This window comes from Cyprinodon variegatus, unplaced genomic scaffold (genome assembly GCF_000732505.1).
Source record: "Cyprinodon variegatus isolate N-32 unplaced genomic scaffold, C_variegatus-1.0 Scaffold1269, whole genome shotgun sequence".
NCBI classification, from domain to species: Eukaryota; Metazoa; Chordata; class Actinopteri; order Cyprinodontiformes; family Cyprinodontidae; genus Cyprinodon; species Cyprinodon variegatus.
The window spans coordinates 106,411-123,427 of NW_015151722.1; the positions used below are offsets into that span (position 1 = coordinate 106,411).

A 17,017-nucleotide genomic window follows, 5' to 3' on the forward strand; every position below is an offset into this window, starting at 1 on the left:
ACTTTCTTGATTTCTTTACATTAGCTGGAACCTTCAGCTCCTGCACAGATTTACTGCAATCAAGACAATAACAATGCATTTCCTTGTCCTAAGTGAGAGTGTTTATGAGCTTCTCTGGTATTGTCTTGTTGGTCTTTCTCAAAGATTCATCATTTGTCCATGGATGTTGTTGCTCAGGGAAGTTGGTTCAATGCAATTAAATTCAGGTTATTTATATAGCATCAATTCACAACACATCATCTCAGGACACTTTATGGAGACAATTCAATTAGGTCATACAGTCAGATTGGTAAAATGTTTTCTACCTACCAGCAATTTTATTGACTCATTGACTTGCAGGTAACACTTGTCCTGAATGAGCATGTGGCAAGAGTAGATAGATTTGCTTGCATTTTGTCGTTAACTGCTAAGTGCTTCCTAGTGGCCGCGTCCACTGCCATCTTTATTGATCCCTCAGTGTGGTGAAATCCTAAACACCCAGTGCACCAATTGTTCCAAAGCATAATTAATGCACCTGTTTCCTTGACTGTGTTGACTGTTGTTCTTGTGGTCTTACTAAACCTTTTTTTTTTTTCTCAACACATCAATTCATGCTGGTACAGCAGAGACTGACTATGTTCTCATCTGATTTCATTATTTGTATCAAACCTTCTCTGATTTTAGTTTTTAGTGGGAAATATGAACTATGCCGGTACTTGTACCTTACATATCATTGCCGGAGGCTTAATCCATTAGTGTATATGTAGTTTGTTGGTAACTAAGGCTTTTACTACCATTAGAAGATTAAGGTGATCTTCCTATGAGAGCTTATCCCTCACTATTGTCATTACCATCACAATCATTCTTACCTCATGAACAGATCTGGATTGGAGGAAATATGATGGTCTCTTCATATTCCTGTATTTTCTACATCATTCTCACCAGTCGTCAGTCGTTTTTAACATCCCTCTGTGGTTCGCAAAGGCTGAAATGCAAAAGGGGCCTCTGTCAATAGGCACTTCATGCCTATAACAAGCTGAGATCAGGAGTATTCATTCACTGGCTGATAAATCTGCGTTTTGCTTGGGGGATTCCACGTTCCAACTGGAATGTGATATTTTCACTGGTGCAAATTTTGAATCATCACTGAACCAATTCACTTTCAGTGCATCAGCTGGGACAGTTTTGCCCTAGTTTACTGTCTGATGACCAGCAGGTCAAACACAGAAAATAATTTTTTGTTCATCCATAGATCAAAGCTTACAAATGCTAACAATTTGGTCATCAAATGGATCCACCAAGACAATGTTTTGTAAATAATTTTTTTAAGATCCAAAAGACAACACAGGGAAACCCTCCTTTGAACAGACCCAATTACAGGTGTGGTTAAAACCCAGAAAACTACCTTGGTGTTGTAAGGTACAGAAAGCTTCTCAGAGATGAGTAATTTTAACTATTGTCTGTATTCTGAACGAGTCCTGCCTACTATCTGGAAGTGAGAAAATAGTTTTATGTACTCTAGAGGAGATCACAGCAAATGGTGTGATCTTTGTGTCACTTGTCCTGGAAACATTGTACATGCATTCCTTTCCCCACAGAGCTTCTCCCTTCATTCCAAATTCAAAGCACGGTCAAGTCGAGACTAATTGAGTGTCTATGGTGTTGAGTAAGATTATTAACCATCTGTGCCTCTCCCCCCCCTCCCTCCCTCTCTACTTCTTTTCTCTCTAGGAGTTTGGAGGACTACTAGGATGCTGAGTACTTTTCCTACCTGTCAGTGCTCTCCACCCTGCGCTCCATGACCTGAGAGCGCCACCACAGCAGGAGGAAACAAGTACCAGAAAGAAGAAGAGGTATAAAGAAGGTTCAGGAAGGAAGTTCACCTGTGGTTATTCTTTTCCCTTTCTGAGATGGCGGCGACTGAGGCCAGTGCTGCGCCAGTGGTCCAGGAAGAAGGAAAAACCCCTGAAAACAAGCCAGTTGAGGCCGAACAACCGGCAAAAACCGCAAACTCAGAGACTGTCAACAGTGAGGTTGTGGATAAAGATGGAACAGCCATCAACACTGAGGTGGTGGAAAACAAAGAGACTGTGAGCAATGACACAGCTGCAGCAGCGGTAGAGGAGGCCGGTGGTGAGGAGGACGGAGCAGCAGCAGGTGGGGAAGAAGCACCTCCACAGAGCTCAGAAAACACCACCACAGAGCCCAAGACCTCATTCCTGGACTCCTTCCTCAACAAGAGTGGTCTGGGTAAGGTGATGGCGGGGAGGAAGAAGAAGGACCACACCACAGCCACAGGAGGAGCAGAGGAGGCCACCACCGAAGGAGGCGAGAAGGAGGGAGACAAGGGAGTAGAGGAAGGAGTCCAAGCAGAGGGAGCAGCAGAGGGAGGTGCTGAGGGTGAGGCTGCAACAGACAAGCCTGCAGAGAATGGAGAGAAGGAGGAGGAGAAGAAGGGCAAACCAGCAGAGACCAAACATACAGTTCGTGATCTTATCCGAAAGCCTGTGGCAAGGATCTTCTCCCATCGCAGCACAGAGAAGAAGGATGGTGGCGCAGGAGAACCCGAGAAAAAAGTCAAGGTTCGTTCTAGGTCCCTGGATCGCCTAGAAGATCCTGAAGCACTTAATGCCACTACAGACTCCACCGTAGAGGAAGGAGGAGAAGCAGGAGGAACAGAGGGAGAACAGAAAGCCTCATCCTCCTCGGCGTCTACAAAGCACATGAAGCGTTGGCACTCCTTTAAGAAGCTCATGGCTCAGAAAACGCACAAAAAGAGTGGTGGAGGTGAGGACTGGAAGGAGGAGGGAGCAGAGGGAGAAGGAGGAGGTGGAGATTCCTCCACACTGGATTCCAAGGAGTCCGGGCACAAGAGGTGGAAGCTAAAACGCTCCTGGACCTTCCAGGGTCTCAAGAGAGACTCATCTGTGGTTGGCATCAGCGGAAAGGCCAAGAGCTCAGACAAAGAGTCTGGTGACAAAACAGAGGAGGGAACAGGAGGAGGTGAAGGAGAAGAAAAAGAAGAGGCCAAGGCCGAGGCAGGACCTGAGGAGGCCAAGACAGAGGGAGGGGAGGACAAGGCTGAGGGAGGAGAGGAGGAGAAGGCAGCAGGAGGCGGAACAGTGACACAACACGCCAACGAGATTTGGACCTCGTTCAAGAAGCGCGTCATCCCCAAGAGCAAACGGGCCAACACGGAGTGTGCCCCAACAGGAGAAGAGGATGCCAATGCAGCCGCAGTCCCAGGTGAGACAAGGGTGAAGAAATACCCTGAAATTTATTCTTACTCCTCAGTTAGTAGCTTTTGCCAAACACCAATTTCTTATTCTTTTTAGGGCCCCCTAATTTATGAGTTAAACAACTAGAACACATCAAACACTACCTACATGTCAGCACATTATTCATACATTTGGTCTTAACTGGTTAATAAAACTTAAGCTCGAACACACACAAACTTTTCCGCTATACGTTCTTGATATAAGTCCTGGATAAGTTCTATAAGTCCTGGATTCACATCCAAGTCAAGGGTCTCGTAGGTTCTCTCCGGGCCATCCAGCTTCCTCGAACAGTTCAAAAACAGATTTGTTGAGCCCTTAGGTATGAGTGTGTGTAATTGTTTTGTGTGTGTGTCTGTGTTGCTTCTTGATGAACCTTTAACACAGGCATCCCCAAAGTTGGCCCTCGAGGGCCGCTGTCCTGCAAGTTTTAAATATTTCCCTGCTTTATCAGAGCTGATTATGATGATTGCAGTTGAGCAAAAAAGCTCCTGTGGTGGAGCAAGGAAACCTCTAAAACCTGCAGGACAGCGGCCTTTGGGGATGCCTGCTGCAACCTGTTTAAGAGTCACATAATAGGTAAATTCATTGGCCTCTAAGTGTGGACAACATGTTCTCTACTGTTGAGCCTGTTTTAGTCCTGATGTGTTCTTGAGGTCTGAAAATATACAAAGATTTATTTGTCATTTTGTTTATACAAGTGTAAAACAAAAAGAAATTTAATTTAGAAACAGCTCTCTTGACAATTTAATTTTGTTTTTAAAGTGCAGCCTCGAAAAATAGTAAAAAGCAGACTGCTCTATGCAGAAAAAATATGGCGAATGAGCTACAGCTCCTACTGGCTACTGGTGAGCGTTTTCAAATACATACATCTATAGACATTTTATGATTTTGCCCATAAATATCACCATGATTGATTGTGAAAAAGAAAGAAACTTATTTTTCTTTTGGTTGACATGAAGAGGCTTTGAAGTGTTGAACATATGTTTTATACTTCTGCATGTAGTGTGAGGTTGTCTGTTATGTATTCTATCCCCTAGAGTCTGCTAGAATAGGTACAGCAGAGAAAAGCCACAAATTCTAAAATACTGTTGGCTCATCAAGAGAGCTGCTGGATTTTTAGCTGTACCTAGTACCTCAGGCACAGCCATGTTGGTTTTTTCTTAGTCTAAAGAATAATTAACATGTGGAATCAGAGGTTAGATTTGAATAATTCAAGACCCTAGTGAAGAGCTGGTGATTTTTCTTATGTAGACATTAAATGCAATATTCCACTGAAAGGAGGTCATATTTTGTTTCACAGAGACAGTGAGTCCCCATTTGAGTAATGTCGAAATGCATTCCATGTACAAATTTTAAAATAGACTGTCTAAGGTTAAGCTGGTGGATTTTTATTTGGATCTTGTGCAAAAGGTGAAAATCCACTTGAGGCAATTAAGAGATCATTTGAGCAGAGGATTGAAGGAACTGACCAACAACAGGGTTTAAAATATCAGGTTTTTTGTTAGCAACCCAGCTAGACAATGATAAAAAGACATTTCTAAAGGCTGCAGTGTTCCAGTTGACTTTGTATTTCAGCCCTTCTACGGAATGTCCACAGGTGATAAAAGCTTGAAAGTTAAAAAAAAAAAACAATCCACTGGAATTTGTTTCCAGTTTTGAAGATGTTTCTCTTCTCATCCAGGAAGCTTTCTAAATTCAAAATGTCAGAAATAGCGTTGAGTTTGAGGCTTTATACAGTAGCCCAAAAGAGCCTTGTTCTTTAGAAAACATGCAAATTGAAACGGACGAACAGGTCCACCCCTTTGGAATTGGGGTCATTTGGTCTTCTTTTGTTAGCCTGCAATGCCCCATACCTATCTATGTCTCTAAAATGTCTCTGAAATCTCTCTTATAACTACACCCCTTTTAGAGACATAGAAAGGTATGTGTGCTCAAAGATATATCTTACATTTTGAATTGAAAAAGCTTTCTGGATGGGAAGCGAAACATCTTCAAACATGGAAACAAAGAGTTTGATGAAGTCAATTTTTACATTGAACCATTTCTCCCTTCAGGTGAGGAAGCAAATGCAGATGAAGGCAAGGACTCCAAATCAGCCAAGGCCAAACGTTCCCACTTCGGCCGGGCAGTTTCCCTGAAGAATTTCATCATGCGAAAGGGCAAATCCAGCAGCGTTGACCAGGGCGAGGGTGCCAAGGAGGAAGGGGAGGCTGCAGAGGGAGGCGATGCTGCAGAGGAGGGTGGTGCTGATGGTGAAGCTGAGGAAGTAACCAAGGAGACCAATGACAAAGAGGCAGCAACTGAGGAGAAGACGGAACCTGAGGAGACCACAGCCAAGGAGGAGAAGGAGCCAGAGCAGACAGCGACAGAAGCACCGGGGACCAATGGCGAAACCGGTTGCTCCAATGGCGTGGCGGAGGAGAACGCTACGGAAAATCACCACGAGGAGGACAAGGAGCAGCCAACGGAAAGCAGCCCTGTGAAGAAAAGCAAGGAATCTGGAGGGGTGAAAGATGATGCCAACGCCAAGATCATCAACGCCACAGCGGCCGTGAACAGCGGTGAGTTCGAGCGTGTCCACTGTGACTCTGATGAGCCTCAAAACGGCTACAAAGGAGGAAATACTAACAACAGACAACAACAAGAAGCAGAACTAACAAACAACAGCAGGAAGCAAAGCAAAGGCAGCAACGTTGAGTCAAAGCTAGCACTAACCGAGAGCAGGGAGGAGAAGGGGAGAGGCTGTGACCTGGAAGGGAGGGAGGAGGGAGAAGATGATGAGGAGGAGGAGAGGAGGAAGAGGGACCTCCATGAAGCAGCAGTGGCTATTGTGCAAAATGTGATGTCAGCAGCTACCAACCAATTAGAGAGGGAGCTGAGCATCAACAATGGCTTGAATGGTGGCTATGAGGCTGACGTTAGATATTGACTGTGCAAACATAATCACTTTATTCACAGTTATTTTTTCACAGTTTCCTAAAGATATTTACACACAGATTAAAACACTGTCATGTGGCAAAAGTTATGCTGCACAAGTATGTAAACTGTTTATTCTTTAGGGGACAGTATTTAGGCTGATGTTAACCGAAAGGGACGGGAACCAAAAGGTGAAGAGGCCGAACTGGTTGAATCAGCCTTCCTGTAAGCAGAGGGAAACTGTGGAAACACCTTAAATCAACAAAATGAATATTATGATGAATGGAAAACTTCACATTTTCCTAATCTGAATGTTCTATGAGTAAAGATTCAATACCATAAGGTGCCCAAAACACTATCAGCCCTTCAAGATTTCCCACTTTCCTTGATGGGCCCTTGGCTGGTCAATGGCTGGTCCTTGACTGGTCCCCTACAATTCCTTTTTAAACATCAATCTTTGTACCAAAATATTATCTCTGTCATGATTTGTGGACATTAAGATATAAAGAGCAGCGTCAGACCCTGTAATTCAGTAAAAGGGTGGAGTCAGAGTAAAAAAATGCACGCCAAGGAGAAGGCTGGAAGTTTTAGGGGTATTCGTTGGGAGTTGGAGGGAAGTGGGCTGCCATTCGGCTGGCTTTTGACTGGGAAGGAGCATTTTTAATGGCTGCTACTGTATGTAACAGCCTTCTCTGTGCTTGTAGCTTGCTTTGTATTCTCCGATAGATTCTGTCCTACTCGTTTATGAATATTTCTGTGGCTCATGTCAACCATTATAACCTTGAGAATGGGACCAACAAGTATACTCTCTGTGATTGGCCTCTTTTTAGGTAATCCCACCTCTATTATTTCCTTCCATGTTGTGAGTAGTAATGTTTGCACCTAGACATTAATACATGGACATCTCATTGATTGGATTGGGCCATTGCTGAGACTTGGTTGTCTTATTTGTAGAGGCAACACTGTGCTGTGAACTACTACAAATTCAGACAGTTTAACAGGTATTTACATTAATCTCACCCTAATTAAGTCACACACAAATGCTTTTAGGAAGATTAAAACAATGTATTATAGCATCTTAGATGACTACAATAACTTTATTGATCATTATAACAGCTGTAGAAGTAAAAGTAGTGTATAAACTATTGCCAGTAAAACAAGACTTCATTGAAGCCTTACTTTCTCAGTATATATACATTAGCACAAATGTAGCATTACTCATTTTAGAGCATATTGCTACTGTGGTCAGAACACATTCATGACTGTCTTAGACTAAGTTATTAAATGATGACTTCATTTAGCCAAATTTTACACTTTAAAAAACAGCAATTAGCCTTAAGATGTTCTGCTAACGTTACTAGCCACAATTAGGAAGGATTACCTGAAAAGTAGCCAATCACAGATGGTTTACTTTCTCAGAATGGTTCCATCCTTAAATTTACAAAAGTTGACATGTGCACACAGAAACAGATGCACAGGCCGGTAGGAAAAGAGCTGCAGGCACCTAAAAACCAAGACAGAGCAGAGAAGCAGCGTGAACTGATGCTTGTGACATATATGGGGCCTCGTTGTATCGAATCTATATTCACAAGACGTACAAAATGTTTGTGGAGAGTATTTTACATGCATTTGTCTTAAATAAAACTACTTGTATGAGAATTTTTATTGTGCTCTTTTGGTAGAATGATATGTTCATAGAACATAGGCTGATCATGTGCACCTGCAAAACACTAATCAATTAATTAACTGATTAAATGGTCAATTTTAAGAAGTAATTCAGAAAAAAAAATATTATTGGAATTGTTGAATTTTGTTGAGGAGTAACTTAAAATGTTAAAATAAAAAACAGGTAGATTTGAGTTCAATTTATTGCAATTTGGTTTGCATCACTTTTCTTTGTTGAGCTGTTGAAATGTTTGGTCATAGACTCCCTATGACCAAACATTTCAACAGCTCAACAAAGAAAAGTGAAGAATAGGAAAGTTTGGAAACCAATGTATTACGTTATAAAACTGTAATATTGTTTTTGATCCAATGAAATAAACAATTTGGTGAAAGAAAAAAATTATTACATACAGCTGGCGTTTCTGGGAAGTTGAGGTGCCAGATGTCTCTGCGTGATGTTGCTATAAGAAATTGAAACAATGACCTTGACTGGCTGTGATAGAATGATCCAGTTAGGTTTCCAGGAGTTTTTTTCCAGACTAGTGGGGCATAAGCTGCTTCATGTTTGGTTGTGGATATGCAGAGTAGATTTGTGCCAGAAGACCTTAGAAGTCGCAGTGATTGATCCACTGACATCTTTAATGTATTTTGAAGCTAAGATATTCAGTGATTTATACACTTACAGAAGTATTTTAATGTCTGTTTAGTGATATACAGGAGATTGTGGAGGGACTTTAGATCTGGGCTGATTTTCTTCACTTTATCAGTTTTAGTAAGGAAACTGGCAGCGGTATCCTAGATCAGGCTCGGCTGCATGATCCATTTTTTAAGCAGATCAGTGATGAAAAAATTGTAGTAGTTAATTTTACTAAAGAAAACTAATTAGCTTTTCAAGGTCCTGCTGAGACATTTGTCCTTTAATCCAAGGGATCGTCTTTAGATGATTGAAGCCCGAGTTTGTTATCACCATGTGAACTCAGTGATTGATCAGGTTTGAGACCATCACTACACCGAAATTTAGAGCCTGGGCAGAGTTTTTTTTTGTAGCTGTTGTAGCTGTAATAACTAATGCTTTGTGCTAACTTCTGATTGCTCTTCCTTTGGTCCAGATATTGTTACCTCAGTTTTGTTTTGATTAAGCTGCAGAAAATGTTGTCCCATCCATGTGTTGATTTCTTCTCTGCATTTATCCAGAGTTGGAATGCTTTCATAGTCTCCTGGTGACATTGTAATGAATAGTCATTTCTTATCTGTATAGTTATAATAACTTATGTGGTCTATGAGCTAGGGAGCATGTAGATGTTGAATAGCAAGAAGCCTAAGATGCGTCCTTGGGTAACACTGCGTCTTTTATGTGGTCTCTGATGTAAATTACCAACTGAGACACAAAAAAAATCCCTTTTCTTCAAAAAGTATATAAACCAGTTTAATGGTGGACCAGTAAGGCCAACCCAGTTTTTCAGGTACTCTGATAAAATAGAGTGATCGACAGTGTCTAAGGTCCAACTGTAGGTCCATGGTTTTTCCACAGTCTGGGTTTATAAGGACTTAGGCTATGTTCACACAGCAGTCTGAAGTGACCCAAATCCGATTTTTTTGCCCATATGCAACCTGTATCTGATCTTTTCATGGGAGTCCAAACAACTCAGATCTCGGGTTTTTCCAATGCAACCCAGACCACTTGGCTATGTGGTCCTGAATCTGAAACTGTGTCTGAACAGCCAGGTCGCATTCATCCGACCATTAATACTGAACAAAGGTCACTATTCTGTGTCTTGCTACAACCATGGTGGACGATGATGCGGAGAGTAGTATCTATATTGAAAACATCGTTTTTTTAAGGTTGGGAAAGATCACTAGATGCGCTCCGGCACTACAATCCATGTTTACTTCAGTAAACACAGCGCACGCTGGATTGTGACATTATTACGTCCTTCACTGCGCATGCGGGACACTTGCATTTTATAAATGCAGTTCACACAGGAAATCACATACAAGTCGCGTATATTTGGTGTGAACGTAGCCTCAGACACGGCCTTGGCAAGAACATTAGCCAGGAGACAAATCAGACCAGCATTCTTCCGAGGCATTTGACCATTCTTCTGGCATCATCTGTCAAATGGACAATGTAGGGTTTCTGCAGGATTAAGTTACTCTAACTGAAGGGTAATTAAGATCACTTATAAACATTTATTACTTAGATTTAAGATCCACACAGACATTAGGAAGCTGACTTTGCAGAAAGCTAATCATTGTTAATGACACTTTTATCAGCTCCAGTTATAGCCAACACCAGTATTGCATCTCAAAATTAGATGCAATACGCCAGTTAAACATGGGTTGGGGGTTGGGGGTAGACAACACAAAGACATCAAGTTTATAACAAAGGAAAAAAAGATAATCAAAAGATTTAGGGGCGAGTTGCCTTTTAAAATCAGTTGTCTACAAATAGTATAGTATGTTCCATGGCACTACAGAAACGTAGCTGTTAAAACAATATTCTGACTATTCTCTCACACAATTAAGAATAATCTTTTTTGGGACTAAAATCTAATTTTACATTAATGCTAATGGTTAGAATCAAAGTTTCTGTGATGAGTTTCTAAACAATAAATCATAACTGTGTGTAGGGTGAAAACATCCTAAAGTTTCCCTCTGCTTCCTGTCTTTTTGCTGAGTTAGACCTGTCTACTGAGCTAATTCAGGATGGAATCTGTCAAACATTGCTGTTGACTTTTTTTAAATAAAGCACAGAGATATGGAGAAAAAGAAGCCTTCCTTTTTAAAAGACTTTAATGTAGCATCACATTCATGAAGAATCCAGGCAACAGGACTCAGCTGAGGAGAGCCAGATTTAGAGCAGTTAGGAAGCCTATTGCTTTGGGAAGTTTACAAGCACAGAAATAACTGACAGGCTGCTGTAGGGGCTAACTGACCTCAACAGCCAGTAAACACAAACTAGACTTAAACATGTCTTCCACTAATGTGTGGTCCGCTCAGTGCTCTCACTCCTCTTTGCCAACTCTACTATGTTTGAAGCTTTTCTCTTGTTACCACCTGCTTGGAGCAGCCAGATGCTGAGCAACAGCAGGTGAAGTGCCTGTAAACCTCTTCCATTATTAATTATTCCCGCCTCCTCTCCATTCAGACTACTTCGTGAGGCTCGGCGTCCAGCAGCCGCCTTGCTTTGATCTGTAAATGGCTCAGCAGATGCTCCCAGAAAGCCAAACAGCTCCAACCACAGCAGCACAGTTTACTGGAGGCCTCTTTCAACCTCTGCTTCTTTTAATGAACTTGTTCTCTGAAAAGCACACGAATATCCTGGTCAAATGCATTTCAGAAAGTCTGATTTAATTGTTTAAATTGAAAAAAGCAACCAAAGAAAGAAAAAATTGGTGCTAATGTGACGTGGTGATTGCAGAACTAGCCCAATCAATTAACTTTGTGTAGCACTGTCTCTGTTACATTGCATTCTAATTAAGGACGTAAATTTATGTTTTATCTATTTTTAAAAAAACTGAAAATAAACCCTCATAAATGAGAAATCAACAATTTTGCATTCCAAGGGGGAGTTCAGGAACCAAAACTGTCCATAATAGCTTTATTATTAACGTTCTGACTTTGTGAGGATTAGCTGCAGACTGAACACATAGGCCTACTTGACAACCTTTCCAGATATTTATTTATTTATTTAAAAAAAAGCCTAATTTCGTTATTATCTGACCTTGTTGGCTGTTTATAGAGCCTGAAAAATCTAAATTAAGTTAAATTATGAATTATATTAAATTAGCATATATCGCCTTCCAGACATTTCTGTAGTCTACTACAGAAATAGTTTAGATAGATTTAAGTCAAAAGATTTTTTTGAATCAGGAAGTTAAATGTTTTTTTTTATTATCATCCATGTGGACCTTTAGGGTAAGACTACTAAAAGCACAACAGCAGTCTCTTTCTGTTGGATCTTCCAGGTACAAAGTATTTGGTAAAAAAGCTTCTTCTGTAGACAAATCCGTCATTAGTGGAAAAAAGTGGATGCTCAGGCCATTTTTGACAAAACTTGCTTCACAATCTTCCAGCAATTGATAGGATCTAGTAGCTCTTCCAGTTCCATTAAATTGTAGTTCTAGTAGTTAGCCGTGTTAGTTGAAGGCAATTCAGTATTACTTTAAAGGGGAGACATGGTTGTAGATGATAATCCATTAAACAAAGCGACACAATGCCTTGTCAGCAAAGTTGCATTTATTAGGCTAAATGTTTTCTGATAGTTGAATTCATTATGTAGCTAATAGATTTAAAAACTAACAGGCGTAAGCTCAGGTAGTTCAATCTGCTTTTAGTAATGCCAAAAATAAGACATGAGAGGTTAGTTTACAAACCCTAATAAAATTGTTTAACAAGTCGCACTTATCAGCCATAAATTAGCTTTAACTCGCTAACTGCTCATAGTTAACATTGTTGTCTCCATGTCTGTAGTCTACTAGAGATCAATCAAGCATAGAAGATCAATTAATAGTGAATACAATTAAGGTTTCACTAGGCAGTGTCACTGAGTCTTGAGTTTAACAATTTTCCGTTGGCTTTAACTAGCTAACAATGCAATAGCTCAAACAGCTATTTCAGGGTTTACTGTGAAGGAAGGCATATTGTCAAGAAAACATCAAAACAATTGAGTCTGTCAATCAGTAGAAGATTAGAATAAAAGCTTCAGCGGACAGCTTCCTTCGGAAAGACATGCTAACATGCTAACTTTAGGAACAGGCATACGTAGCTGAAAACCAGATTAATAGCCTTATTTTTCTCTGTAATCTGTGTTTTTTGGGGGGTTTTGTTGCTAAACAGTGACTGACCAACTTGAGCCCCTCTGTTTCATTAGATTTCAACCTTTTTTTTTACTGTATTTCTGAACATAGAGATGAAGAAGATGTTAGAGAATAGAATTAAGAAAAACATACAGCACATCAAAACCCGGCCGTTGGTCTTTATGTTGGTTTTTGTGTAATGATCATTTATAATGTGACAGTGTTGTTGTTTTTTTTCTTTCTGTGCATCCTTTAACACTAAAATAACTAACTCAACACAAGCTACCAGCATCTGTACTAAACCACTAAACACACATCTAACCTTTTTTTGTATGAATGCTTTTATTATTATTACTCTATTTTTAATTCATTTTTTCAATCTCTTTTGTTATCATTTGCCAGACAAAAAGGCGGGAAACGTGTGAGGCCAAACAAAGAGGATTAAAACTGCCCGGGATTCGCTGAGCAAGGAGCTCTGAGCCCCACCCCCAACTCCTCCTCCTCCTCTTCCTCCTCTCTCCCTTCATCCCTCCTACTTCCTCTTGAGTAATCGGTGTAATCACATTTAAACAGATCACCACGGTGAGAAAGAGATGGTCGGAGCGAATGAGAGGGTTGTAATTCATGTAGATGAGAAGTAGAAAAAAATTCTTACTCAGAAAGCAATAATCCCCCCCCATCCCAGTCATCCCTTCATCCCTCCATCTCCCTTCGTCCAGGTCATGCAAACAAAAGTGCATCCAGTTGTTTTTGTTTTGTTTTTTTAAGTTTTTCCTTGCTTGTCTGTGAGATTTTATATTGTCTATGAGAGAAAAGAAAACGCAGAAATGTAAAAAAATACAAAGTGAGACATTCCTTCCCCTGTAGCTTCCCCCTTCATCTCCTGTCCAGTTACTTAGCCTATGTTCACTTCAGAAAGGAGGGTTTAAATGTAAAGGAAAAAACAAAACAAAAGAAGATGAAAAAAGACTCTTAGTTTTCTATTGACAGCCATTTTTGTTTGTAGTCCCCCTCTGTCAGCCCCAGTCTTCCCAGCGCCCTTGTAGATCTTTGCCAGCAGGACTATGTTGCTAAACTGCCCTGAGGACTGCCGCCCCCCCACCCTAATCAACACTGCAATGTCTTCAGCTCTGTGTGTTTAATGTTTTTAGACTGTTATATTGTGTACATGGAATAAAAAAGAAAAGAAAAGCAGCATTGAATACTGAAGTAAAATGTTTCTTTTTCTGTTTTTTTCCTGTTTGGTTTTTGATTTCTTGGTTTGTTTTTTAAAAAACACCATCTTCTCACTGTTACTGCAGTCTGACAGTATGTTGTAATAAATGAAAGATAAAAAAATCAACAATAATAATATTAATCTTAATAATGATGTTTTGTTGGTCCAAGTTTTCACATGTCCGCTAGCAAATTGTCAAGAAAAAGATAGAACAATAAAGACTAAAATCTAACAACTAAGATGCAAGTCACTGTGGCTTTTTTCTCCTATTGTCTGAATGATTCAGCCAGTGTGCGGGTTTTTCTTGTGGGCGGACCTGGAATGTGATTGGTTGGACATTATTCTGCGTGTTGATAATCTCAACCATTTACGTAATGGGAGGAGTAATTCGAGAGTCCTTTGTGTTAAAGATCTGTGTGTATTATGGGATGTAAGTAGCTGAACGGGACGTCCATATGCCAGCTGAAGAGGCTTGACACCCCCGCTGTTATACACACATGATTAAACACAGAAGTCTCTGACCTCATGTTTGCACCTTTTATCACAGCGTATGTTGAGGTCTCCTGTATTAAGTGCAAATGTTTTTATTTTTATTTTAAAACCAGTGGATGTGGATTAGTTCTGCCCTTTTTATATAAATGAAAAATGAGCCTTCAGTCCTCTAAAGGATTGCAGGCCAAAAAGGTTCAGCAGATTTATTTTAGACAAACATGAAGAACAATCCTTTAATCCATTGCTGCTCACAAATACATGATGCCTGATTATAATATGATCAACAGTCTGCCCCCGTGGATTAGGATGGATTTATGACAGTTCAGAAATTCATCTACAACTTCCACTCAAGGGTTATTGAAGCTGTAGCTCATATTAACTGATGGATTCCTACTGGCTTTTACAAATTCACATTCAAAACTGTCACTATGTCTGATTTGTGTTAAATCAGAGAAAAACATAATATTTTTTTAGCCTTGCCCAAGTTTTTTAGAAATTAAAAGTAACAAATACCCAAAACTTCCTTTAAAAAAAACTATAAGTGACATCTCAGTTGAAGCCAATCTGATCCACAATGGTTTAAGTGGGTCAATGCGCCAGGTGGAGCTGTCATTTTGGGACAATGCTGAAAACTGAGGCTAATGTGCTTTTAACACCCTAAAAGAGAATCTACTCTAATAAAAGGTCTGATTTACATTGTCCTGCCAAAGACAGAGTCTTGATCATGACATTTATTCTGTAAATTATCAACAGAGTTCAAAGCATTTCGTAAACCACTGTTGTTAAATAAAAGTAACTTCAGGTGTGACTTTCTAGTTTCCAAGGATACTAGCAATGAGGGGCATTCCTCCAATGTGAGATTAATAAAGTTCTATTAATAAATCCTTCTCTTTCAAAATGTTTAAAAAGCAGAGATGGGAAGTAACGAAGTACAAATACTTTGTTACTGTACTCAAGTAGATTTTTCTGATATTTTTACTTTACTTTACTACTTATTTTTATGGCGACTTTTTACTTTTACTCCTTGCATTTTTACACAAATATCTGTACTTTCTACTCCTTACATTTAAAAAAATTGGCTCGTTACTTTAGTTTTTCAATGGAGTTACCGTTATTATTTTTCACGTCATCAATACCAAATTCAATCTAATTGGATAGGAATCTACGTTGCATTTGACGCACCACTACAAGATGAATCGACAGATTCGGCGGTATTCATTGGCGGCAAATAGTAGTATGGACGACGAGATGATTGAAAATGAACACGACGGAGATCTAGTCCTATTGGCAGACATCCATTTAAAATGTAGGCAACGGCATGAAAAAAGTGGTTTCTACTTTTACTTTTATACTTTAAGTAAATTTACAAGCCTGTACTTTGTTACTTTTACTTGAGTAAAGAAGTTTAATCAGTACTTCCACTTTTACCAGAGTATTTTTTAACACAGGTATCTGTACTTTTACTCAAGTACGGAAAGTAAGTACTTTTGCCATCTCTGTTAAAAAGGGATTTAAAATTTTAAAAAAAATTGAACCATGTTTGATCAGCTTAAAAAGAAGATGTAAAGTGGTCAGGGGCGTAGGATTGGCCTATCCAAAAAAAAATATTTTACTGAAACCTGTTAAAAATCCACTGTGTCATTGATTTTTTTTTTTTTTTTACCTCAGGGAGAAAAAAAGATCCCATCTTATAGAAATACAATTTATGATTGATTGATTGATTGATTGATTGATTGATTGATTGATTGATTGATTGATTGACTATATTGATCTCACAGGGGAGAAACGTACTTGTTACATCGGGTCAAATACTCAAAAAAAAGAAGGTGCCAAAAGAAAAAAAAGAAAAGGTGCATGGGGGTATATACAATATAAGCTGTGTGCAGAATTATTTGGCAAATGAGTATTTGACCACATCATCCTTTTCATACACGTTGTCCTACTCCAAGCTGTATAGGCTTGAAAGCCAACTACCAATTAAGTAAATCAGGTGGTGTGCATCTCTGTATTGAGAAGGGGTGTGGCCTAATGACATCAACACCCTATATAAGGTGTGCTTAAATATTAGGCAAATTCCTTTCCTTTGGCAAAATGGGTCTAAAAAGAGATATGACAGACTCTGAAAAGTCAAAAATTGTCAGATGTCTCTCACAGGGGTGCAGCAGTTTGGAAATTCCCAAGCTTTTGAAGCGGGATCATGGAACATTCAAGCGGTTCATGGCAAATACCCAATCGGTAGCATGTTGAAAAGAAAACACGCAAAATAACTCCATGAATTAAGAAGGATCAAGCATGAAGCTGCCAGGAAGCCATTAGCCACCAGTTGTGCCATATTTCAGAGCTGCAACATGTCTGGAGTTCCAAGAAGCAATACTCAGGGACCTGGCCAAGGTAAGGAAAGCCGAAAAAAGGCCACCTTTGAACAAGACACAAGAGGAAATGTCAACATTGGGCCAAGAAATATCTGAAGACTGATTTCTCCAAGTTGGTTTGATGAAATAAGAGTGAGTCTTGATGGGCCAGATGGATGGGCACCAGGCTGGATCAGTAAAGGGCAACAAGTGCCTTATCAACTCAGACGCCAGCAAGGTGGAGGTGATGGGTACCAGCCCTGGTATGGGCTGGTATCATCAAAGATGAGTTTGTGGGACCTTTTCGGGTTAATGATGGAG

The 17,017-nt window shown here is 39.9% G+C and overlaps 1 protein-coding gene across 1 annotated transcript in view; it reads left to right on the top strand.

The window, feature by feature from the left end:
• The window catches only part of LOC107102523 (spore wall protein 2-like), a 42,557-nt gene extending 28,976 nt beyond the window's left edge, over window positions 1-13,581 (top strand). The window contains exons 2-4 of the mRNA XM_015401867.1: window positions 1,711-3,225; window positions 5,312-5,818; window positions 13,040-13,581. Of these exons, the coding sequence (XP_015257353.1) occupies window positions 1,890-3,225; window positions 5,312-5,818; window positions 13,040-13,062 (1,866 nt within the window). The 5' untranslated portion in view covers window positions 1,711-1,889 and the 3' untranslated portion in view covers window positions 13,063-13,581. The remainder of the gene's footprint in view (window positions 1-1,710; window positions 3,226-5,311; window positions 5,819-13,039) is intronic.
• The last annotated feature ends 3,436 nt before the right edge of the window (window positions 13,582-17,017 follow it).